The 24,810-nt window shown below is 33.4% G+C and overlaps 2 protein-coding genes across 2 annotated transcripts in view; one reads left to right on the top strand and one right to left on the bottom strand.

Moving 5' to 3' along the window:
• Positions 1-1,390, top strand: part of Ugt50B3 (UDP-glycosyltransferase family 50 member B3) — a 118,221-nt gene extending 116,831 nt beyond the window's left edge. The window contains exon 6 of the mRNA XM_089642363.1: positions 215-1,390. Coding sequence (XP_089498489.1) covers positions 215-723 — 509 coding nt within the window. The 3' untranslated portion in view covers positions 724-1,390. The remainder of the gene's footprint in view (positions 1-214) is intronic.
• Positions 1,391-7,118: 5,728 nt separating this feature from the next.
• LOC149415415 (sensory neuron membrane protein 1-like) lies at positions 7,119-24,810 on the bottom strand. Its single transcript, XM_089642213.1, has 8 exons — positions 24,697-24,810; positions 23,507-23,664; positions 11,014-11,164; positions 10,039-10,293; positions 9,171-9,385; positions 8,514-8,799; positions 7,622-7,747; positions 7,119-7,448 (listed from the first exon to the last, which is right to left on the bottom strand). The coding sequence occupies exons 1-8, from the start codon at positions 24,808-24,810 to the stop codon at positions 7,119-7,121; spliced, it is 1,635 nt and encodes a 544-aa protein (XP_089498339.1).

Consider the following 24,810-nt stretch of genomic DNA (forward strand, 5'->3'; position numbering starts at 1 on the left):
CATAATAGGAGAAGAATGTTACTCGCTATGCCTGGGTGGGAACTAGACGCATTTATCAACTCCGCCACTAACCTGCGTATTTGCAACCCAGACACCCGTATCTAAATATACATAACTTAGTTTATGTTAGATCCTGAAATACATACCTCTTAGCACATGGAAAATAGACGATGCATTTCCACTTTTTTCTAAAAATCATTTTTTTCCTCCACAGGTCACAAAAAGATCCGCGCTTTCGTTACCCACGGAGGATTGTTGAGCATGTTTGAAACCGTCTACCACGGAGTGCCCGTTGTGACGATGCCAGTATTCTGTGATCACGAGTCCAACGCAGCCAAAGCCGTTCTAGACGGATACGCTCTCAAACTTGACCTTCACGGCCTGACTTCCGATAACCTCTTCAAAGCCGTCCACAAGGTCATCCACGACCCCAAATACAGAGAAGAAGTTAAAAGAAGACAGTTCTTGCTGAAAGACCAGAAAGAAACACCTCTCCAAAGAGCAATTTATTGGACTGAGTATGTCATCAGACACAAAGGAGCGAAACATCTTCTATCACCGTCGAGAGATCTTAACTTCATCCAGTACTACTCCATAGACACAATCGTTCTTCTTTTAGGAGTGTTGCTTTTCTTAATATCAGTTTTTGCTTGGTTACTGAAGACTTCTTTCAGATATCTGTGGGATCACTACACGATACCGAAGAAGATCAAAGGGGATTGACCGATGTAAATGTTGCAAATCGTTTGGACAATTTCTTTAATGCAATATTTCGATGGGTTCAGCTAAATCATTAAGTCATTAAGTCAAGGTAGTGTAGTTGAATGAAGTCGTGATGAAAGCCAGTTAAGTAAATGGTGTCATTAGACACAATTTGAGTGTTGGTGTGAGTGCTTGTGTAAGACGTTCAAAGGGATAGATATAGATGTATTTTTTATGTAACGCTCGTACCTGTACCTGCAATGAACTGAAGACTCTCAGTAGACTTGATAAAATAATAAAATTCACCATGTTTCACACTCATATCGCTGGTTTCACACTCATATCGCGGGTTTTACACTCAAGGACATTATTATCATACAAATTACTAAAATTTATTTTTGTCTAAAAATTGGTGCCACGCTTGTTTTCACTTTCTTGCTTACTAAGTTACGCGTGTCAAATTTTACAGCCCATGTTCGAAGAAAGGTGATAAACTTGAAATGAAAAATAATTTGAACCACGAAGTTCGGAGATATGAGCATGAAATATGGTGAGTAAAAAATGGTTTGAAAATGTTAGTAGTTTATTTTTAAAATTAATGCATGTACCATTCATTGTAAGCGAGTTATATGTGTGATGAATGTATTTACTTATCCTTTAAAAGAATTTAGGACCGGTTGTTTTGCAAAATTTGAACAATTCATTAAATTTCAATGATTATATTCAAGTTTTGTGGAAGTTCTTTTCAAGTTCTATTATTATTGGCCAGTTGTTTTACAGAACTGTAATAATAATAGAACTTGAATAGAACTTTCATAGAACTTTCATAGAAATTCAAAATCTATTAATATAAAGAACTGCAGTGTAGTGTGAGTGTCTGTGAACTGTAGCGGGCGGGCAAACGGGTGGGCCAGGGTAGGACGAGTTTTTTGGCCCCTGTTATCCTAATCTATTGAGTGTACAATGGAAATTTCATTATTATCTTCCACATAATACCTATATAAAGGAGAGTATCCGTTTACTAGTATTCCAAATCTACAGTGTTATTCCTAGGTTGATGAAATTTTGCACACTTAACCTTCATAACAAATCACTGTGTACATAAGATTTTGAAAACGTCTGCGTAAAACCCGGATAACGCTGACGACTTCAGCTAGTTAACTTATAAATATTGTGAATTTTTCAAGTTTTGTGAAACAACTGGTCCACAGTTTAAATTATTAACTTTATATTTAATTATACTTTTTGTTCTAACTTACTTTTATATCAATATAAATAAAAATGTTAATTTTCGCTTGTTAAAAATCTTAAATCTCCGTGATTGCTTTGACATTTTGACAAAATGTTGCATTCGAATACGCGTGTGTTTTTTATACCTATATTATATAATGCTTTTTTTCACCTGTGGACAAACAAGCCTTAAAAAAAACAGCGCCATCTGTTGGACGTAAAATCAGCAGATTGAACCACAGCAACGCGTAGCGGGTTACAGCTAGTTTTTAAAACCATATTGATTCATACATTCAAAATAGAAACAAAAAATACCGACATGTTCTTGTGCATTCAGAAATGTTCCAAAACCTGCTGAAAGCAATATAATTAGAATTAAAAAATATTTATGAATCGCGGTTTTTTTTCAATTTCACAATGACATAAGGTTTCAAAAGAAACTTCGTTTAGGTGATGAGGTCATCGATGAGTCGAATAATTCTCTCTTTCTCTGGCAAATCTGTTTACTGCGTAACTATGAAACATCAAATTTTAGCAATAAAATAAACATAACATATAGATAAAGATAAGATGACAACATCAGTTTTTATACACAATAGTTAAAAGTAAAATTTGTGAGTGCAAAAATGATTAAGAACATGGCAATTGACGGTACTTATTAGTCCAAACCACGAACATGTACACATAATATAAAAACCATAGAATAAAGAACAAAACTAGAAATTCTTCTGGTTTTAGACCGTTTATCGAGCGGTCTGTCTTGCCTGAAATTGTATATCGCCATTTGAATTTTGTAATCGTGGTGATGCACAGTTTTGTACGGAAATGATGGGCTTATATTATTTGGTTCATGAAATTCGCCTACAAGGCACTTCTTGTGTTTGTCTCTATTCTGTGTTAAAAACTAATATGTAATCTACAGCGGTAAGCGGGCAAACGATGTAGTGTTTTATGCCATTCAAAACTCTCCTAACCTGACCTAGTAGTTACCATTCTTCCAATTCTGTATTTGCATCACTGCCAGTGTAATCAGTGGTGATAATGTGGTAATCCTGATATATTACATTGGTAAAACTGAAGCTAATAAATGAATAATTTATTTTATTTTTTTACAAGTCATAAAATGTTTTCAATAATATCGACGTTATGATTATTTCGATTTTTTTTGCTTGGTTTTAATAAGATTTTTTTTAAAATTTTACTAACAATATTATGTTCTTTAAAATATGGCACAACATTTTCCATGACAGTTTCCATTACCCTTAGTTATTATGTTATTAAAATTTATCCTTGTGTATTGAAAAAAAAAATGTACGGAAATAATAGGAAAAAAAGGGTTTCACGATTTTAAAACACATGGATATAATTTTTATATGTTGACCAGCTACCTTCAAAATAACCAATATAACTAAATATGGTATGAAACTTATGGTTTAAAAATTATGTGAGGGGTAAAAGATATCTATATAATAATGATAATCAAAATTAAAAACAATCGAGCTCAATTTTCGTATTATTTTTTTTGTAAATATCTCATTGTGTGTTAACTAATAATTTAACGTATTTTTCTGTACTATTTACAAAAAAAAGAGTAATCATAATAATTTTACAATTAAAAATTATCAAAATATTCTAATAATAAAAATACAAACTTAATAAATAGTTCAGTATTTTATATCGTTGTTATTATTACAAGTTATTATTCAATAAAGTACCAATCAATAAAACCGAGAGATGTATATAGTTGATATAATAGTTATATTTTATTTAATTACTTATCTAGTTAACTATTGAAAATCTTCTAAAAATATTATTTGTGATAAAATTGTTGCAATAAATATTAAAACTATGTACATATTATTTGTGAATAAATATGCTTTTTATGAAGTTGTGTCCTCATCCTTCATCGTATCTAATATTAATAACATTAAAAAGTGTAAATTTATTGAAAATATAGAATTTATTTAACTTAATTTTGTGTGGGTCTTTTTGATTTTGGTTAATTTTTGGCAGTTTCAAGTGAAATCATTATTAGATTATTATAAAGATTATTACGAAGAACTATATTAATGATTGAGGGAGGAATGAACGAGCCGTTCACTTGTGGAAAATGTCACGTTATAAGTTTAAACCTATTACAAAGATAAGATATATAAAATAATTATCATAATAATATGATAGATATATTATGATATCATAATAGTATACATTAAGGCACAATTAAGTTTTAAAAATAATTCACCAAAGTTTGGTAATTAAACATAACTTGATTGACTGCCGTAATATAGTACCATATTATGAATACGAACCAAATTCACTTTCAGAAAACGAATTTTATAAAATATATTTTTATAAAACTATACTAACAGACCGAACGATTAGTCGTAATAGACCTGATATAGTTTTACACGACAAAATTAAAAAAATAACTTAAATCATTGATGTCGCTATTCCAAATTCCTGTAATATTAAAAAATCTGCTAATGAAAAAATAAGAAAATACACAGATTTAGGAAATGAAATAAAAAGAATTTGGCATTCTCAGACTATAAAAATATTATTATCATTCGTTATTTTGGCTACTGGCATTATACCTAGCTCTCTCATTAAAAATTTAGGCGTATTAGATCTATCAAAAAATTTATATATAAAGATGCAAAAGTCGGTCATTTTGAATACATGTAGGATAACGAAAGATTTTTTAAATATTTATGTTGAGGGATCAGTAGGATTTATAGGCCCTGTTAGAAGTTTTACCGAGCCGAACCCTCTGATATGAAAATATCTGGAGTCGGTGAATTATTTTCCCATTTGATCTCTGGTGAGTTGACGTGTTGTTCTTGTATTGTTTTGTATTTATTTTGCTTATATAATGCACTTGCATAGTTTTGATTGACTAGATGATCATTTGTGGAAAAGCGAGTGAAAGGGTTTAGTTTTTCCTATGGGGAAGATTTAACCCTTACATAAAATCGGAAGTAACAAAAAAACTAGCTAGGCCCTGTGGGCGGCACTTGGTCGGGCTTCGCCCAGTTTAAGTGATACTAACAATAGTTACATTTAATAGGTACATATTAGGTCATTTTCAGAGAGAGGGTGAGTATATATTGTAAATAGATTATTATAATATAGCGCCCCTGAGGTGATATCTCACAAAAGCGGAGCTATACAAACTGTCCAATAAATAAATAAATATAATGTTTACATTTTATTGCTTACATATGCATTGATATACAACGGAAATAGATGAAATAATGTAATCTTATTAAACTTTATTTCAAAAACAAATAACTTTGTTTACATCACTTTATTATATATAACCACAACATGTTTCATGAACGAAGTTCACCTCATCAGGAGTACATATACTCCGATGTCAAAAATGAAATATAGATTACAGTTGGAAAGTAGAAGTGGAAGGAGGGGGAAGGGGTTAGAGTAGGCGAGGTTTATCAGAATTAGGAATTACAATATCGTTAGACGGGAAAGACCAGTTGAGTGGGAAAATATTTAAAAGAGAGTTTATTAAAAAAAATCTTGTTAGTTATATCTGCTTTTATATTAATATGTTTCTAATTTCTAAAAATATAAATTATTTCTTTGCGATGCTTTATATCTTGTGTGAAGTACTTTAAGACCTGAAAACACAAATAACATATAACTATAAAACAATATATTCATCAAACAAATAGCATTTAATAACGTTTATTTTAATAAATTGATAGTTACTAAATAAAAAAATTAAACGTGATCTCTTCAAATGGTATATTTACCCTATTTCTAAAGATAGAAATAAAAAATGGCGTAGAATACGCCATTTATGCGTTTGTGGATAACGATATTTCCAAAATTAAAAATAAAAACATTCATGGTATTATTCAACCGGCGTTTTACACTAGTAACAAAATGAAGAAAATATATTATTAATAATAAAGATAGCGATAGTCAAACAAAAAATCGGGAGTTTATAAACTCAATTGGGATGATTGTAATTTCTTTTACAAAGGTAGAACCAATAGAAACTTTGAAGTCAGAACTAAAGAACATCTCGGAGCTCTAAATGGAAATAGTGAATCTGAGTTTGATCATCTTTTGAAATCAGGTCTTAAAATACTTCACACAAGATATAAAGCATCGCAAAAAAATAATTTTGAAATTTTAGAAATAAGAAAACATGTCAATATAAAATCAGATATAATTAATAAGCAAAAAAAATAAACCCTCTTTTAAATCTTTTCCCATTCAACTGGACTTTCCCGTCTAACGATATTGTAATTAAATGATAATAATCTAAACCTAATTCTGATAAACTCCGCCCACTCTTACCCCTCCCCCCTACTTCCACTTCTTCTTTCCAATTGTAATCTATTTTTAATTTTTGACTTCAATGTATAATTACTCCTGATGAGGTGAACTTCGTTCATGTAACATGTAGAGGTTGTATGTAATTAAGTGATCCATACAAAGTTATTTTTGTTTTTATAAAATAAATAATGCCATCACAAAGTGATAAGCTTCCAGAAGAAATCTTCTTATTAAACGCTTTTTAATGGTCAAGTAATTTTGCGTATTGTTAGCTGCATATTTAAATATTCATGCCAGTCATTTGTTCGGTCTTATACCGCCAGAGGGGCAGAGTGGTCGAATTTTGAATGCAGACCCCCTATTCGGAATTTACCCGAAACATACTATTTGAATTCGACTAATCAGAGGGCCTAGATCGTCCAGACGCTCGCGTCATAATACTATCAGATATAGTGTGATACAATAGTAATAAATAATACGATATATTATTATTTGTACATATTAAGATAATACTAGTAAAACTCTAAATTCTGTGCAGAACTATTTAAAAAAATTATTCTGTCAAATACCAATAAAAATCAAAAATACGTCAACTACGTCAATTAATGATCTTAATATCAAGAACCTTATTAATTAGGGACGATGGAGTAAACCAATTAAGTTAATTGGTCAGAGGTTCTGAACTCTGCTCCAGGCCAAATACTGATAACAGCATTAATTTGCAGGTTCAATATCAAGATGAGATAAAACAGATTCCTGCCGTTTCAAAATCAACACGAAAAAGTTATAAATTCACAAAAAAAAATAGTTTCAGGTTCAAAATCTAAATCAGAGATGTATCTAAAAATACTACCTGTCCTTCAAAGATTTAAAGTCTACTCCTAGAATCTCTCAACTCCACCAATAATCTGATTATTCATAACATCTTTATTGATCGGTGGAAGAGGAGCCATTCCATTGAGAGTATGCCCGTTGGTCCTCAAGTCCGGGCCGGGGTTGGCAGGCTTGCTGACGGTGCTGATGGTCTCGGTGGTGTTGGCAGGAGTCACCGCGAAGTTGATAATGCGCTGCTTCTGATGAAGGATGCCGGAGATGACCACTCCTAGGCCTCCGATGCAGACGGCCAGCCACTTGATGACACCGACTACGCGCATGGGAATGAACAGCTGATTGTTCATCATGCCAACGAAGGTCTTGTTGAGAGCTACACCCTGGAAAAACAGTTTTGTAATTTCTGTAAAAATGTCTAATGTGGTGATTAGAGATGACGAATATCATTTTTTTAAATCTCAACGGGAGTAATTATTGAGTATATTGGTATGAAAAAAATGATTTTGAACATGTTGTGATAATCACGTTTTGGAGATTAAAAAACAAAATTTACCTCTTCTATCCAAAACAGTGGAATTAGTGTATTTGGTAAATTTTTGAAGAGCTCCAACTTTTCTATCTTAGGGAGCATTATGCTGAACTGCAATCTCTTTTTCGCCATCATTGGAGTACCGGTAATCTGAAACACAAGAAAAAACATCCAAACATGTTTTACTAAAACTTCTCAAGACAACGATATTTACAAAAATTCTTAATTAACCATCAGAAATTTAAAAAAAATATATTTACCCTGATCGAGAAATTCGTGAGTACCTATTCTAAAATATATACTACAGAAACAAAATGGTTGCTTTGTTCACATTAACATACATACTCGGTGCTTATTTCCACCGGTGATTTAGCCGACCCTAGAGCGCAATTTAAGTAAGCCCTTTAAATTCCTGGTAGGTCCTTCTGGTTTCTTTTTCCCGCCTGGGGATGAAATTTATGTATTGTGTGTAATAAACGACCTACTTAGTAGTTAAAATATCAATATATGCTGTACTTATTCTAATTTCATGTAACATATTATTATATAAGAATCCTAAAAGGTTTTAGTGCCTCAATATAGGACGTTAATGTTGTGAATTCCTTTGGATGCCTTTCGTACCTCCTTGAGAAAAATAGCAGAAATTTTCGTTACTTCAATTATTTTGCTAAGATATTGTTCAACGATAATGAGTAAACAACTTAGAAATATTATCTTCTTGATACTCTATACTACTCTATAGTACGGGTAATGGAATTACTCACTTAATATCATATTATGAAAACTCAAACACATCCGATAAATAAGTTGCAATAATTGCCGCTTCAAGTCACAACAAAAAAAAATCAGTTGCTTATTGAAAATCACCACAAAAAAATATTTGCAAAAATTACAAAAATAAAAAAATGTTACACACCGGTTCAAAATCGATCACAATTCCATGATCTTCCTTATTCGGTTTCAGTCCTTTGACTCCGTCGAGGACCTTGGGGTCTGTCTCGAAGAAATGTGGCAATGAGACCATGAGGGGGGCGTTCACGCACTTAGTGAGGTCCATCAGACCCTTGGGCGGGCAGGTCGTGGGGGTATCGCAGAAGCACTGGTTTTGGGGTTCATTGGCCAAGTCTCCCAGGTTGGCGACATAGCGGTTGGTGGGGATGCCAGAGTATGCTGATTTGCTGTCGTACCAGGCTCCTAGAGATCTGGAATATGAACGGTTATCATTTCTAAAATACACTAAAATTCTCATGAATAAAATGTTGGCCAAGGACAAAAAAAATGTTTTTGGTTTTTACCCTTCAATGGTGTTCTAGGTCATCATTTTATGTATTCAAGTATGGAGAGAGGGAAGGTGAATTTACATATTAATTTTATTGTGGAACCATCCTTATTTATTTATTGACTACCCCTTCTTTTCCAATTTTATTAAAAACTTGAAATTCTCATTTTCCATTATTTGAATTTGTTTCTGTCTTGAAATGGTGTACCGATATTGAGTTTTTCAATTATTTGTCAAGCGCTTATCCGCACGCCGCACGGTAAACATTTAAAAACACATAATAGCAATTATGACCTGCAGATTTCAGGGGTGAAGGAAAGGAGCTCGTCTTTTTCAGTGAGAAAGGGCGCAAATACTGTGGAGTCAGTCCCTCCGTAGTCATTGCATTCAGGCGCTGACCACACGGACTGAGATGTCTCGCCGTTGAACTCCACCACCTTACCAACGTCCCTGATATTCTTGATGCCGCGGAGCACCTTGAACTTTGGTTCCTCAATGGTTCCATTTTTCTAGAAAAAAAAAGTGTAAATCTTCAAACAATTTCAGCGGCTAATAGAGACTGAGCCTGTGATGGATAGACCCCACTGAAGTAGCACGGGGCAGGGACTTCTCGAAGCGTCTTGTCGAGGGGTCCCCAATCCATATAGCAATGAAATATCATAATAGGATAAGTTTTAGACGATAATCATCAATAGGTGGACTCCTTGCTTAGCGGTAAACGCATTGGTAACCTAAATATATAATTACATGATATTATGATGATCCTTAATAAATAGGTTAGCAACTGTCAAAAGGATAATTGAAAAAGATTTTTTTAATGGGTGGTTTGGTCTTAAAAAAAGCGCTGCCTGTGTCCAAGAACATAATTTCTAAGTTGCTCATCTCTTATCAAAGGACAATAAAAAAACCAAAATAAAATAATATAAATAATATCTTGTGTTTAATGTTTAATGAAACTATGAAAACTTTTGTCTTTTTTCAAATGATCCACTTAAAAAAACAACGAGTAATTTTTTTTTTAAATGAAACATTTTAATTTAATCCCTTGAGAAAAATTTTATCTTTGCTCTTCATTCTGAAAATTTCTTTTTATATAAGCTTAAGCGTTCTCAAAATATTGAGAAAAATTAATCAAAACATTTGCATACGAATTATTTATTACCCTTCCAAATAGTGAAAATCGTATCTGGTTATTGCCGAAAATTTCTATGTCCTTCGCTTCCTTCTTAATAGCAGTGCAGACGGCTTTCGGTGCGAAGTCCGTCCTGTCACAGTTGATGACGATCCCTTCGAAGAAGATATCCCTTACTTTGGCCGTCAGGAAGATAGTCGCGGGGTTGTCGAAGATGCCATCGATCGCCTTGCCCACGAGGCTCAGCATGGCTGGTTTGTCTCTGGCAACTGCTACTGCGGCGGACTGAAAACATGGAAATGTTTAGCAGACATTGTACTGAAAACATAATACATAGAAAGGTACTGAACACATGGAAATGTTTAGCAGACATTGTACTGAAAACATAGAAATGTACTAAAAACATATAAAGGTACTGAACGCATGGAAATGTTTAGCAGACATTGTACTGAAAACATAGAAATGTACTAAAAACATATAAAGGTACTGAACACATGGAAATGCTTAGCAGATATTGTACTGAAAACATAGAAATGTTCACAAAATATAGCAGTGTACTGAAAACAAAGAAATTTGCTGAAAACTTAGGTACCAGTGCACTGAAAATCTATAGGTTCATGGATTGAAATCATTGACATGTATTCATTGAAAATATTGAGAGGCTCATCAAATATTGTATTGTAGGAATTGGAAAAAAAAGGTTCGGCAATATAGGTAGGTATATACCCACTTTAATTCTATGTAATAGGTAGGTACTGAAATCATAGGTAAGCACTACTTGTATAAATGTACTGAAAACCAAATAATGTAATGCAAATCTTGAAAGAACTCAAACGTAAGGAATATAGAGTTTATGGAAACATAAAATCTACTAAACTTGTGTTTATTTGGAAAATTTAAATTTAAATCTTTTTAGTGCTGGTAGCGCCAGCAGTGGTGCTGACGGTAGCTCCCAAATGGTTTGAGGTATTTAATACATAGAGAGTGCATTGAATAACTTCTCACCACCATGAAGATATGCGGCGTGACTATAATCTCATCTCCAGTCAAGCCAGGTCCAGACTTTTCCTTCTTGAAGAGGAATGTGTCCCGTCTGTTGTAGGTGATGGCGTCTTCTTCTTCTATGTCCACCATATTCACTTTCTCCTTCCATTCCCTAAAATATGTATTTTTTAAATCACACTTAATAGGTGATCACTATGGATTAGAAAATATGGCGTTATTTTAATTGATAATCTGTCAATCATTACTGTTAGTGGAAATCGGTGGTATTTTGAAACAGATGTTATGAAAACATTTTAATGTTTTCTAGCAAAAATTCAATACCTGCGCGGAGTTTTCGACATGAAGCTGCGATTCATATTATGACTAGAGGCTTGCAATATCCATAGCCAAAAAGTATTTAGAATGTACAGTAGTACTTTTCTCAATACCAGAAAATTCCCTTTTTTGCGTGAATTGACAAAATTCACTTTATTGTAAATGCCAAAATTTCAGGTCGCTTTTTAGAGTATGGAAGATATGAAGAGAAGAATGAGATGGATTCCACGTAAGTATTAACATGTAAGTCTCATGATAGAATTAGATCGTCGGTTTCAAAGCGAATTGAAAAAAAATCACAAAATACTTGATTCCTTCATAGATTTTATCAAATATTTCGTCGAAAAAAAAATCATTTTTGAACTACGGCTATTATTTATTATTTTAAAGGAAAACTGGTTTCAATGTAATCAGTTAGTTTAAACTATCGAACAGTTAGCACTGTTTTTATCCCGAATTTTTTCAATTTATCATTTTGCTTATGAGAATTCGCTGACCGGATAAATCATCAAAATGATAATTCATCACATATTTTGATGAAACAAAAACTTTAATAACTGGGTTAAGTGGGTTAGGTAAGGTTAGGTTTAATTTTTTTTTCATCGTTTCTAATGACTTTATATCACTTTTTAAAGGTGTGTTGAATTGTCAATGTGTTGATTTATCATGGAACCGAGAATTCAATAAAAATAATAAGGAGGCCTTATTATTTATCCCTGTGGTTACAATAATTACCTAGCGCAAGACCATCAATAAGTCAAGATGTACATCCGTGCTTGCAAAAGGTCCAGTCATTCTGAATTTTTTATATGTTGTTAGTACCTAAACCAGTATTAAAAAAAAAAATTTGCAACTTCGAAAGTGCTGTGCGAGCGGCGGTGGACCTAAAAAACCAGGAAATTTTCGGATTTTTTTCAGTTTTTGCTCAATATCTCAGTAAAGGAAGGGTCTGACCGGTTTAGTTTGTATACATACTTTTAAAGTAGACTAAATTTGCTATAATTTGAGACCAAAGCAAGCTATATAAAGCTATTGGTTTTCAAGATACAGTTCTTCAAAAATAGGCAATTTTTTCCAAAAAGTGAAATTTTTTCGAAATGGTCACTTATTTTGTAAAATAATTTCTAAAATACGCACCTCACTTCAAATATTATCGGAAATAAAATTGTTGTAAATTTAATTAGCTTTTATTTGAGACTAAATTGATATCTGTAGACTTAACGGTTCTCTTCAAAATGGCAAATAACCAAAAACAGTCATAAGTGGGTTTTGGGTGAAATGCAAATAAACTGTTTTCGCGTCTTTTTATGGTTTTATTATGCTGTGAAGTAAATCCATTAATCATCGTGGGTTTATCCTAGGATTATAATATAATTACGACTATTTCAAATTTCAAGTACCCATTAGTACCTATACCCATGGGTACCCATATGAATGGGCACGCATATTCACGAGCTGTTCGAACCCACATTTTGGCAAACCTCACACTGGCCAGCATTGTTTTTTATGAGGTTGACATAACTCCTGAGGAGCGAGACGAGACTGAAAAATTGCTGCGAGACACTGAAAGGTCTCTCACTATATCAGCAGAAGAAATTGATACCTACCAAATACTAAAGGCAAAATTTAAAAGTGCCTTGGAGAAAATTAAAGCGAATGGTCCAACATCACAGTTGTGGGTCCAATACTTTCGTATGACCACTTTGATAAAACTATTCATCCAGGCAGAGCGTGTTGGTGTTGGGAACCTTCATTTGTACACTGTCCACAAGATGCTCCCTTTTTTCCACGCAGCTGGACATTTTTTGTATGCTAAGAGCGCGCACCTCTATCTTCAGGATATGATGGCTCTATAAGATCGGATGGATAAAAGTGAATACGACATGTATCACATATATCACATGAATCACAAAAGGACCCTTCACCATTTGCCGGTCTGACAAGTTTTGGACTGGGTTGTGGTCAGACCTAACAATTGAGCAGAAGCTGACGCGATCCATGAAAACCTACGGTGGGTTGACAAAAGGAAAAGGAATCTCCGAAAGTGTTCTGGCAAGGTGGACAACAGGAATGGTGTTTATGTTGAACATTTGTGAAGAAATGGAAAGTTTTTGCAGCTTATCATGTCATACTGGAGAGCAGCATGTAGACATGAGACCTTCTCGAATCATCCGAGATAATAGTGATGTGGAAAAACTAAAAAAACTGGTTTGCTCTCCACCCTCCATTTCCAAAAACTGACAGTTTAATTTCTATCAGTGGTGGTTTACTGGCAGGTCCTGAAATTAATTTCCACACAGCCCAGAGAGTTGGAACGGAAGGAGTAATGAAAATTGTGGGGAAAATGTACGACAAGGTAGTAATAAAACGGAAAATAAAGTTACCACGCTGGCATCGATCACCTCAATCGTTAAACTGCCGGACAAAAACAGAAGCGTGGCTGTGGATCCGCTCACAAGTTTTCAGTGAGTGTGTATTGCAAAGAAATTACAGGATGACTTCAAATATGAGTTGGCCCCGTTCCCGATGTCTCTGTTCAATGAAAAGGGATGCGCAAGGGCACAAAATCTACTCTGTGCTCTGCCTTCACTCCTCTTTCCAGCCACACGCCGATAGATGCCAGCACTCACGTCATTTTGGATGTTGGCTACCTCTTGCACAAGGTCGTGTGGCAGCGGAAAAGCACGGTTCGAGCACTTTTGGCGCGTTATACCACCTACGTCCGAAACCACTTTGGGAAGAACGTCTCCATCGTTTTTGACGGTTACCCCGAAGATGCTACAAAAAAAAACACCAAAACAGCGGAACGACTCCGGCGCTACGCAGCTCATTCCAGCTACGAATTGACTTTCGATGAATCCACAGTAATTAAAATTGCTCAAGAGCATGTTTTGGGCAATGAAAACAATAAGAGACGCCTTAATAACTCTTCTCTGTGACGCCTTTCAGAAGGAAGGAGTAGAAGTGGCTGTTACCGAAGAAGATGCTGATCGAGAGATCGTCATGATGGCGTTATCAAAAAGAGCAGATGCCGATCGGGTCGTGATAGTGGGAGAAGATGTCGACCTGCTCGTTCTTCTCAATGGTTTAGGCGCTGAAGAGACAAACGTCTATCTTCAGAAGAGCACGAAGAGTGAAGCTGGTTGCTGTCACTACTCTACGACCTCCTACAATGACCAGAACTCCCGACAATTACCAGGAACGGTACTATTTACCCACGCGTTTGCCGGGTGCGATACCACCTCAGCACCGATTTGGCCAAGGAAAGACCAAAATCAGCACACTTCTGAGCAAGAGTGAAGCTGAGCAAGAGGAGGTCTTCCTTCGGCCAGACTCTACCCCACAAGCCGTGAGTGAAGCAGGCATCAAGTGCTTCGTGGCTCTATATGGGGGTGACATCGCGAGGGATACTTTGGATTTCCTGAAGTATAAGACGTTTGTCACTTCAACAAACATAAACCTCGCCCGTTTGCCACCGACGGAAGATGCTGCAGGCCACCATGCAGCAAGGTGCTACCTCCAAGTGCAGAAGCGGCGGGGAGTCAACTTGAATCCCACTGAATGGGGGTGGAAGCTGTCTTCTCAAGGACTCAGCCCCATCCCCACCACGATGGATCCCGCACCTCCTGCCCTTTTGCGAAAAATATCGTGTAAATGCAATAAAGGATGCTCTGGGAGCTGCTCGTGTAGAAAGGCTGGGCTCCACTGCTCAGTCCTCTGTCAGTCATGCGGTGGCAAATTTTGCATTAACGTCCCGGATGTGGAGCTGAAATGCTCGGACGATGAAGATGACCCGACTACAGACTGGGCGCCTCTCCCAGCTAAGATAAAAAGAAAGACATGATTTGGCAACCAAGACACAATACTTACATGATTAATATTAGTTTTATTTTTTGTGTACATATAATTTCTCCTTATAGTAGGTACCATGATGTTTGTACAAGCATTTTGGTATGTAGGTATATAAAACAATGTTTGAAGATGACGTAATTCCCGATAGATGTAATATCTTTTCTTTTTTTCATCAAAAATCTGTTAACTGTTTGATAAATAAAACCATAAAAAGACGTGAGAACAGTTTATTAGCATTTCACCCAAAATCCACTTATGACTGTTTTTGGTTATCTGCCATTTTTGAGAGAACCGTTAAGCTTACAGATATTCATCTAGTTTCAAATGAAAGCTAATTAAATTTACAACACTTTATTTTGAATAATATTTGACGTGGGATGCGTATTTTAGAAGTTATTTTACGAAATAAGTGACCATTTCGAAAAAAATTCACATTTTGGAAAAAATTGCCTATTTTTGAAGAACTGTATCTTGAAAACCAATGGCTTTATATAGCTTGCTTTGGTCTCAAATTATAGCAAATTTAGTCTACTTTAAAAGTATGTATACAAACTAAACCGGTCAGACCCTTCCTTTACTGAGATATTGAGCAAAAACTGAAAAAAATCCGAAAATTTCCTGGTTTTTTAGGTCCACCGCCGCTCGCACAGCACTTTCGAAGTTGCAAAATTTTTTTTTTAATACTGGTTTAGGTCCTAACAACATATAAAAAATTCAGAATGACTGGACCTTTTGCAAGCACAACCCCCTTTTCATGTTTAACTTGACTGGACTACAAGTCGAGTATTGCACCGTGTCATTAACATGTCAAAGTTTGTGCTGAATCATTTATACTTTTATAGGAATGTACTGAAGCGATATTTCCTTAGCGTAGAAGTAAAAAAGATACGCGTTTCGCAACAAAGTGCTAAATAATTAAAATAATGTACAACATATAAACTTACAGATTCTTAATTTTACTTTTATTTTTATACTTTCAAAAAATTGACAAAATTAGCCTCTATGATTATGCAAAAATCACTGTACGGCGTCATTTTAAGACAGTTAAATGGCCAACTTGTATTATACACCTTTATTTAATAAAAAAATATGTTTAAACATCAATAGTTTTTATCAGGGTATAATATAATAATAAACAAATAAGGATAGACAATAAGCACCTACAGATAAATAACATAACAATAAGAGGTGATTAATAAGTTAGTATTATAAAATATAATTATACAAAATGAATAAAATAATAATTGTTTTAAAAAACTAACTATTATAAATTAAACTAACAGTAGCAAAGAGCAACCAAGATGTCTGAATATAAAAAAATATCATGAATATGGGTTTTAAAAATATTTTTAATAAAGGTATTAGTGTTAAAACTAGCAGTTAAAAACCCGCTCCGCGGGTTTTTTTCTGCTAGGCCCTGCGGGCGGCTCTTGGTTGGGCTTCACCCATTTTAAGTGATATTAACAACAGTTACATTTAATAGATAGATATTAGGACATTCACAGAGAGAGGGTGAGTATAAGTATATTGTTAAAACACGGAACAGGAAGGAATTAATTAATAATAACATGCTAAATTTACGCATAATAAGAATGACAGTTGTTTGAATAAATGAAATTTTACGTATTTGTGATGGATTATTTCAAATTAAACACTATTATTGACTACATGTCTACAACTGATATTAACCGTCATCTTAGGTACCTAATATAATTAGCTCATAGGAGACATGCAGTGCTTAAATATGTGTTACAACCGTCAATGTCTTTAAATTGAATCAATATCGTTTAGTTTGTTACAATTAAAGATAGTTGTAACAAAGTTGACTTAAATAATAGATTATTACAATTTGATTAATTGTACCCGTGTTTATGAATAAAAGGAGGGTAATTGTGCGATGAGATTAACAGTCGGTTTAATTAAAAGGTGTTAATTTTACTCCAACTGGTGGTAATTCTTTACCTACAACTGTTACTGTATCTAATAAAGTTTAAAGTTAGATTATATATACACCTTCATCAGGAGAGTAAAAATCTATATATAAAGGTAGATTATTACAATATAGCGCCCCTGAGGTGATATCTCACAAAAGCGGCGCTATGCAAATTGTCCAATAAATAAATAAATATAATGTTTACATTTTATTGTGTATACACCGAAGTCAAAAATTAAATATAGATTGCAATTGGGAAAGAAGAAGTGGAAGGAGGGGGGAGGGGTAAGAGTAGGCTGGGTTTATAATAATTAGGAATTACAATATCGTTAGACGGGAAAGACCAGTTGTGTGGGAAAATATTTAAAAGAAAGTTTATAAAAAAATTCTTGTTAATTATATTTGCTTTTATATTAACATGTTTCCTCATTTCTGAAATTTCAAAACTATTTATAGTGAAGTATTTTAAGACCTGAAAAAAACAAATAGCATATAACCATAAAACAATATATTTATAAGACAAATAGCATTTAACAACGGTTATTCTAATAAATTGATAGTTGAAATACTAAATAAAAAAATTAAACATATTCTCTTCAAACGGTCTTTCTAAAGATAGAAATAAACAATGGCGTAGAATTCTGTTTGTGGATAACGATACTTCTAAAATTATACATAAAAACAATCCTGGTACTATTCAACTGGCGTTTTACACCAGAGATGTGCAAAATGGGTACCCAAAACCATTTGAAATGCAAAATGGAAATGGGTCAAAACTTTTCCATTTGAAAATGCAAAATGCAAAATGGTTTTTAGAAAAGCATTTCAAATGCAAAATGCAAAATACCTATTTTCAAAATGCATTGAAAATGCAAAATGGTTTCTCAGGTCAAACAATCAAAATAATTATATAATTTTTAAACAATTTTGTCATTTAATCAACATAAATGTAGAACAAACATATTACTTGGTGGTAAATCCAAAAACACCACGACTACAGATTATGAAACCACAAAAAATTTGCGCGGGACTAATGTTGCCAACGTAAAAACATAGAAACTGCTATCTAACATTTTTATTATCATTATTAACAAAGCGATTTTCAGCCCACTGTGCACAGTGTTTTGGCTTGCAGTGTAAATAAAATATTGTAAACTAGACAAAGCATACTCATATGTTAAGCATATAAGCATTAAAATGAATCATCAACATAAAAAGAAAAAAATTTGAACTTAAGGATTTAAAAAAAAAAATCGCAAGTTGCGCCACAATACGAAGTATGTCAAAAAATACAAATAAATAGTAGTATATCTGTGTGTAAGGATAGAATGGCCAACCTTATGATTCCAGAGATAGCCTCATTTTTAATGTCAGTGCCATACAATTTTTTCTTAAAAAAATGATAACTCCTTCATTTGTACACGCAATTGCTTCGTATGAAATTTTATAGCATAGTAATGATCAGCAGAATCCATTTCTAGCCAAAAAAATACCATTGAAAACTCAAGTCTTTATGTCTATGAAAGGCGATTTTTAGCCCACTGTGCGTCATGGCCCCATGTCCAGTATTTGAATCAGTATTTTTTGTAATGGTATCACTCAATTGCCAGGGCTTCTACCTGGGAGCAACTTGACAAATGTAAATTATCTCTCATAGCGAGGTTGAGGACCGACTGATATTTGGGGCTTTTGAATAAAACATGAGTGGAGATAGTAGGAATAATGATGCAAAAAGCATTTAAAATGGAAAATGCATTGAGAAAAGCATTTACAATGCAAAATGCAAAATGGTTTTTAGAAAAGTATTTAAAATGCAAAATGCAAAATGGTTTTTAGAAAAGCATTTAAAATGCAAAATGGAAAATACCCATTTTGCATTTTGCATTTCCATTTGAAATGGATTTATTTGAAATAAAGCACATCTCTGTTTTACACTAATAACAATGAAGAAATATATTCTTAATAATAAAGACACCAAATTCAAACAAAAAAATCAGGAGTTTAAAAACTCAATTGGGATGATTGTAATTTCTTTTACAAAGGTAGAACCAATAGAAACTTTGAAGTCAGAACTAAAGAATATCGCAGGGCTCTAAATGGAAATATTGAATCTGAGTATGAATAATGATCACACTTTCGATAAAAAAAATCAGGTCTTAAAATACTTCACTCAGGATATAAAGCATCGCAAATAAATAATTTTGAAATTTTAGAAATTAGAAAACATGTCAATATAAAATCAGATATATTTAATAAACAAAAAAATATAAATAATAATGAAAAATGCCATTACACAGTGATAAGCTTCCAGAAGAAATCTTCTTATTAAACGCTTGTTAATCGTAAGTAGTCAAATATTGTGAGCTGCATATTTAAATATTCGCGCCATTCATTTGGTTGGTTTTTATACCGCCAGAGGTGCGCTCTGTCGGCCATCTAATCTATAGCCGTGCGCAGGGGGGTATAACTCCGAGAAAAAAGTGGGGTAGGAAAAAAAAAAACGCTAATCTCTATGGCTGACGTGTGACGATATTTTCCACAAACCGGTGCGCACTTCATGAATGTTTATAGGCCGATTTTAGGCTAGTGAATGGGATTGGCTCCGAATGAGAATTACATTGTCTATGGTTACGCCTTTTTTATAGTTTCTATCCTAGTCGATGGTGAGTATGTCGTGTAGTGACGTATATTTTTCAGGAACAGACTTTTATCTATGGCAAACTTTAGGACCCATGGGCTCAGTACGAAAAACCCGAAGATATTGATCTAGTGAGTGGTTCATTTATGGCCGTGCGTATCGGCCATTGAAGGAACGCGTGATTTTTTTATAAACGTCAAAAATAATCACGTAACTGTGGATAATTTTCACTGTAATGTAATTAATCCAATGGATTATGAACTTTCTAAAACATATTTTCTTCGATATTATCCAACAATTATATGAGCAGAAACGATGCTTTTGAAGAAATCTCGTATTATTATGAGGCGATCCTATTTTTGTATGAAATCGTGTCTTAATTTTAAAGTTAGCTGAATTTACCCGAAACAGACAATTTTAATTTGACCAATCAGAGGGCCTACATCGTCCAGACGCTAGGACAATAATACTATCAGATATTATGAATTTTGGTATTAATGTTAAAATATATGACTATAGGTATAAATGTAAAAATATTTTGAATATAGGTATTAATGTTACAATATTATCAATACAGGTATATAAAAATATTTTAGTATAGGTATTAATGATAAAATATTATGAATATAGGTATTAATGTTAAATTATTTTTAGTATAGGTATTAATGTAAAATATTATTAATATAGGTATTAAAGTCAAAATATTTTGAATATAGGTATTAATGTATGCCAAGACCCATCAGGGGTTGTAGAGCCAAAAGTGATGAAAGTGATTAATGTAAAAATAAATTTAATAGCTAGCCGTCTTTAAAAAAATATTTTTTACTAAAAATATTTAATTGACTCTTAACCCTTTTTTCTAATCCCAAAATATCAAATTTATCTAATTTTAATCCGATTTTATTTGTTTGTAAAATATTTTACAAAGGATTTTAGAAAACACTAATGTCAAAAGATGACTTGTAAAAAATAAAAATTAAAAAAAATAACGAACCACTACGCTACCAAATGCTCCTCTACGATTAAATGCACTCAGCCATCTCTACCATCAAGCCACTGAAATTCGCTTCCGTGCCATTATTCCTTACATGTAAATTTTATAAACAATAGAGTAATAAAAAGCCGCTTATTAACACACACTTAAAAAGACATAAATTTTCATCAAGCACGAAATATACAAAAATGTATTATTCCGGATTTTTTCTGAAAATCTACCTTCGGTACCAGTGACTCCTGATCGAAAAAACCTTTTTTTACTATTTCACAAAGAAATGTATTTTATTCTTTGAAAAAATTCACATTATATCAAATACCAACCAATACTTATAAGTACAATAGCAGACCCTACCAAAAGAGATAATAGAAGTTTTCCAGAAAAATTAAACACAATGGAAACTAATTTGAATCTGCGGGCTCAGACATAATAATATAATACAATTCCTTGCACTATTTTTATAGTCAGAATTTCTCCCTGACCTTTAAATTTCAAGATTCATAAGTTCTTCTCAGGATCTTCACTTAAATTCTGTCTTAGAACTTAAGCCGTTTAACTTAAAATTGAGGTAATGTTTGAAATCCGCAAAAATGGTAATTTACGATACTTTTATTATCTTTCGTTTGATATGGTTCTGAGTTCACAAATCGTCTACTAATCCAAAGCAATACGTACCGTAATTTATTGTTTTTCAATTCAGAGGAAAAACATTTGCATTGTGAAAAGATATTTTGTTATCCTTGTTATCTTATAATGTTTCAATCCAAGATGATGGATTTTCTGATTGTTGTCATCCTGGATGGCTGATGCGTCAATGGAATCAATACAGCTATAAGTAGATCCATGTGACATGCATTGACATATGTCCAAGGGTAAGGCTGCAGTCCTTCTGAGTATTGAATGTTCGTAATATTGAGTATTTTGGTGGCCCCGAAAAATAGCGCTTTTAAAAGATAAAAAATACGGTAAAATTCGTTCTACAATTCGTCTTTTTTTATATAAAAGTTCCGCTCCAATTGTTTAAGGTACCGAAGCAACACATGTTTTGTCTCTATCCATTCCTGAAAATACCTACTTGTAGAAATAACGCCCAAAATTAACAATCACAGTCAAATCATTAACCTAGAATCTTGTGCATCTTGAATTGAATTTGTCTCTTTAGAATTTCATGTACTTGTATTTAATTGTCTCATTGTATTAGCACATCAACGACTGCAGTAACCCGAAACGTTTTGCCGATCAAACAACGTAGGGAAAAGGTAGTTAAAATTAGGGTAATCGGTCATTGTCTTATTTTAAAACCATACAGAATGTAACACGCCTCATCAAAAAGAACCAAAGTTACCACAACCAAAAAAAATAAATCCTCCAATGAATTAATCACTGTCGAAACAAAAAATTGACACAACGTGACATATTAATTCGATAAGATTGAAGGGTTGGCGTACCGCGAGACGTTACAAAATAGAACAGAAGAAATCATTAGTTTCACGAAGTGAGAAGGTAGAAGCAATTCGTTTACGCGGGAGAGGGGTAAGGGTCATTTTAGTGGCCTCCGTGATCAGGAGCCTACGGAAGAAAATATACTCTAGATACACTAGATAACTATAGGGAAACATTAAAATACATTACAATGTTAGTTAAAATGAACCAGAGTTACACAGGACGCACAGCCTACAGTTGATTTATGGCACAGCCAACGCACAAGAAACGACAAGGAACCAACATAACCCGTTAAGACGAGACAATACCCTAAAATAAAGCCAGAATCGTAAGTAATAACAATAATCGTAAGTGAGGCAACCGTGCACATGAATATGCGATGATTTTTTTTAATAGTAATGATATATCGAAATATGCTCGGCTCCGTCATCCAATCCCAAACCCTGATAATTAGCCAAAATAATTTATGATGAACTCGTGGCCGAGTATTCGAGATGGAACAATTTTTCCTTGATTTATGTTGTTTAGTAATTTTTTAGTCCAATCGAACACAATTTGCCAAGAAATCCACTGTGGACCGTAGTAGTGTGCTGACGAATCCACTGTTATTATTCGCTAATCAGTTCGCTAATTCACCGTACTTTTCCCGGTTTTATTGTATTTTGTAACATAATCACATATCGGAATGTATATATTTTTATTCGCTTGGCAAGGATGTAAAATAATATATTATTTTAGATTCTCGATTCGTATTATTGTAGCAATTATATATCAACGTCCCAATATCACATTCCTATGCGACGGATTCAACAGTTAGGAAACAGATACTGCGATGTTGTTGATATATTTAGTACATCAATTTCAATATATAAGCATACCTTATTGAAGTTTTTTGCATCTAGTATGGTAATATTTTGATAAAGCTATTTAAATTGACAGTAGTACAGTATTTTGCACGTTAACAGTATTTTGTCGGCTTAAAGAAAAAAATTATTTTGGATTTTTTATATTTATTTTTTGTACCTACATACTGTATGGATCAAATTCAACAATATTTTTTTATATATGTGTTTTAAACAGTCATTTCCTGCACTATTTATTAGTATAATTTCTTAAATATTGTTATATATGTATGTAAAAGCCTTAAAAGGCGTAAATAAATAAATAAATAAGGTATGCAAAGCTTTTCAGCCTCTAACTGATAAGATAAGATGCTCGCCACTGACAAGATCCACACCGTTGCTAATAGTAAAAATAATCCGTATATTTGAGTAGATAAAGAATGTTAAAAACAAAATAATAAAATAAAGTTTCTCACTCATAGTAAAAGGGACCAATCTCCTTGACCTCCGGTTTGGAGCCCTTCATGACTTCATAAGGGTTGGTGCAGTTAAAGACATAGATCTTGAAATCCAGGGCAAATGGTACGGTGGTCCACATCTCTCGAATGTCTGTACCCTTCGCTAGGGCCATTTGCTGCAACGTAAGGTCACTTCATTATATACATTTTATTTTTGATCTTGAACCTGGAGATGTTCATGGTCACTGCAAGAGTGGAAGGCCGAAGAAGCAGTGGAAGGTCGTCGATGCGTTGGGCTAATCAAGTTAGTGTTAAAAGTCTTCTAAACTTCCAAGTCCGCGTCTCTCCTGACAGCCTTGGTGTTGGCGAGTGGGAGGTAGGTAAGAGAGAGGGGGTAAAAGTGCATTATGTTGGGTTGGTGGGCTATTTGATAAATCTAATTGTTTATTTAATTAGTTGGTTAAATTTATTTTTAAGGATTCATTTATTTTGTAAAGTTTCTGGATTATTCAGTACAAGACCTATCCCATTTCTATGAAGTACTTCTATACCCGAAGTTTTCTGAAAATAATGATCTTTATCAATGGAATGTGTTACAAATTAACACTGCTTAGGCACATCATTTGTTCAACCACCGTTGCTTTAACATTTTTTGCAGTTTCACCTATGTAAAATGCTGGGCAATCACTACACCCGAGCTTTTGTTATGTATTAAGATATACGAGTACTGTACTAAATAAAGTGATAACCAAACAAAATTATTTTATACTGATTATAATTACGTATTCCCCACAAAGTGATTGCTACATGTGAAAATTTACATTATAATAATCTAAAATAAAATGAAATATTTCAATAAGTATTTTTATAAAAATACCAATTCTGTAAATTAAATAAACCATATTCCATAAAAAATATTATGAATTAATTTTCATTGGTATAATTATTTTTAAAATAATAAGGTCAGTAAATACCTACAATATAATAATATATCAATTAATAAAATAAATTATTTTTAAGGGATTGCGATAAAAAATAATTGTAATCATTTAATAGGATTTAGTAGTGAGGTGGCTTTGTGATTTGGCTTTTAAGGATCTTGGGAAAGGCTAGCCATCCAAATAGTAAGCCAAAAAGAACTGCCGCTCGGGACCCAGCCGCAAGTTTATTGTAATCATTTAATAAAATTTAGTAGAGAGGTCCATTACCTTTGTGATTTGGCTTTTAAGGATCTTGGGAAAGGCTAGCCATCCAAATAGCAAGCCAAAAAGAACTGCTGCTCCGGACCCAGCCGCAAGTTTATTGGGACTTGGCACCTTCAT

Source organism: Hesperophylax consimilis, chromosome 18 (assembly GCF_061612785.1).
Source record: "Hesperophylax consimilis isolate HC1 chromosome 18, BYU_Hcon_1.0, whole genome shotgun sequence".
Classification (NCBI taxonomy): domain Eukaryota; kingdom Metazoa; phylum Arthropoda; class Insecta; order Trichoptera; family Limnephilidae; genus Hesperophylax; species Hesperophylax consimilis.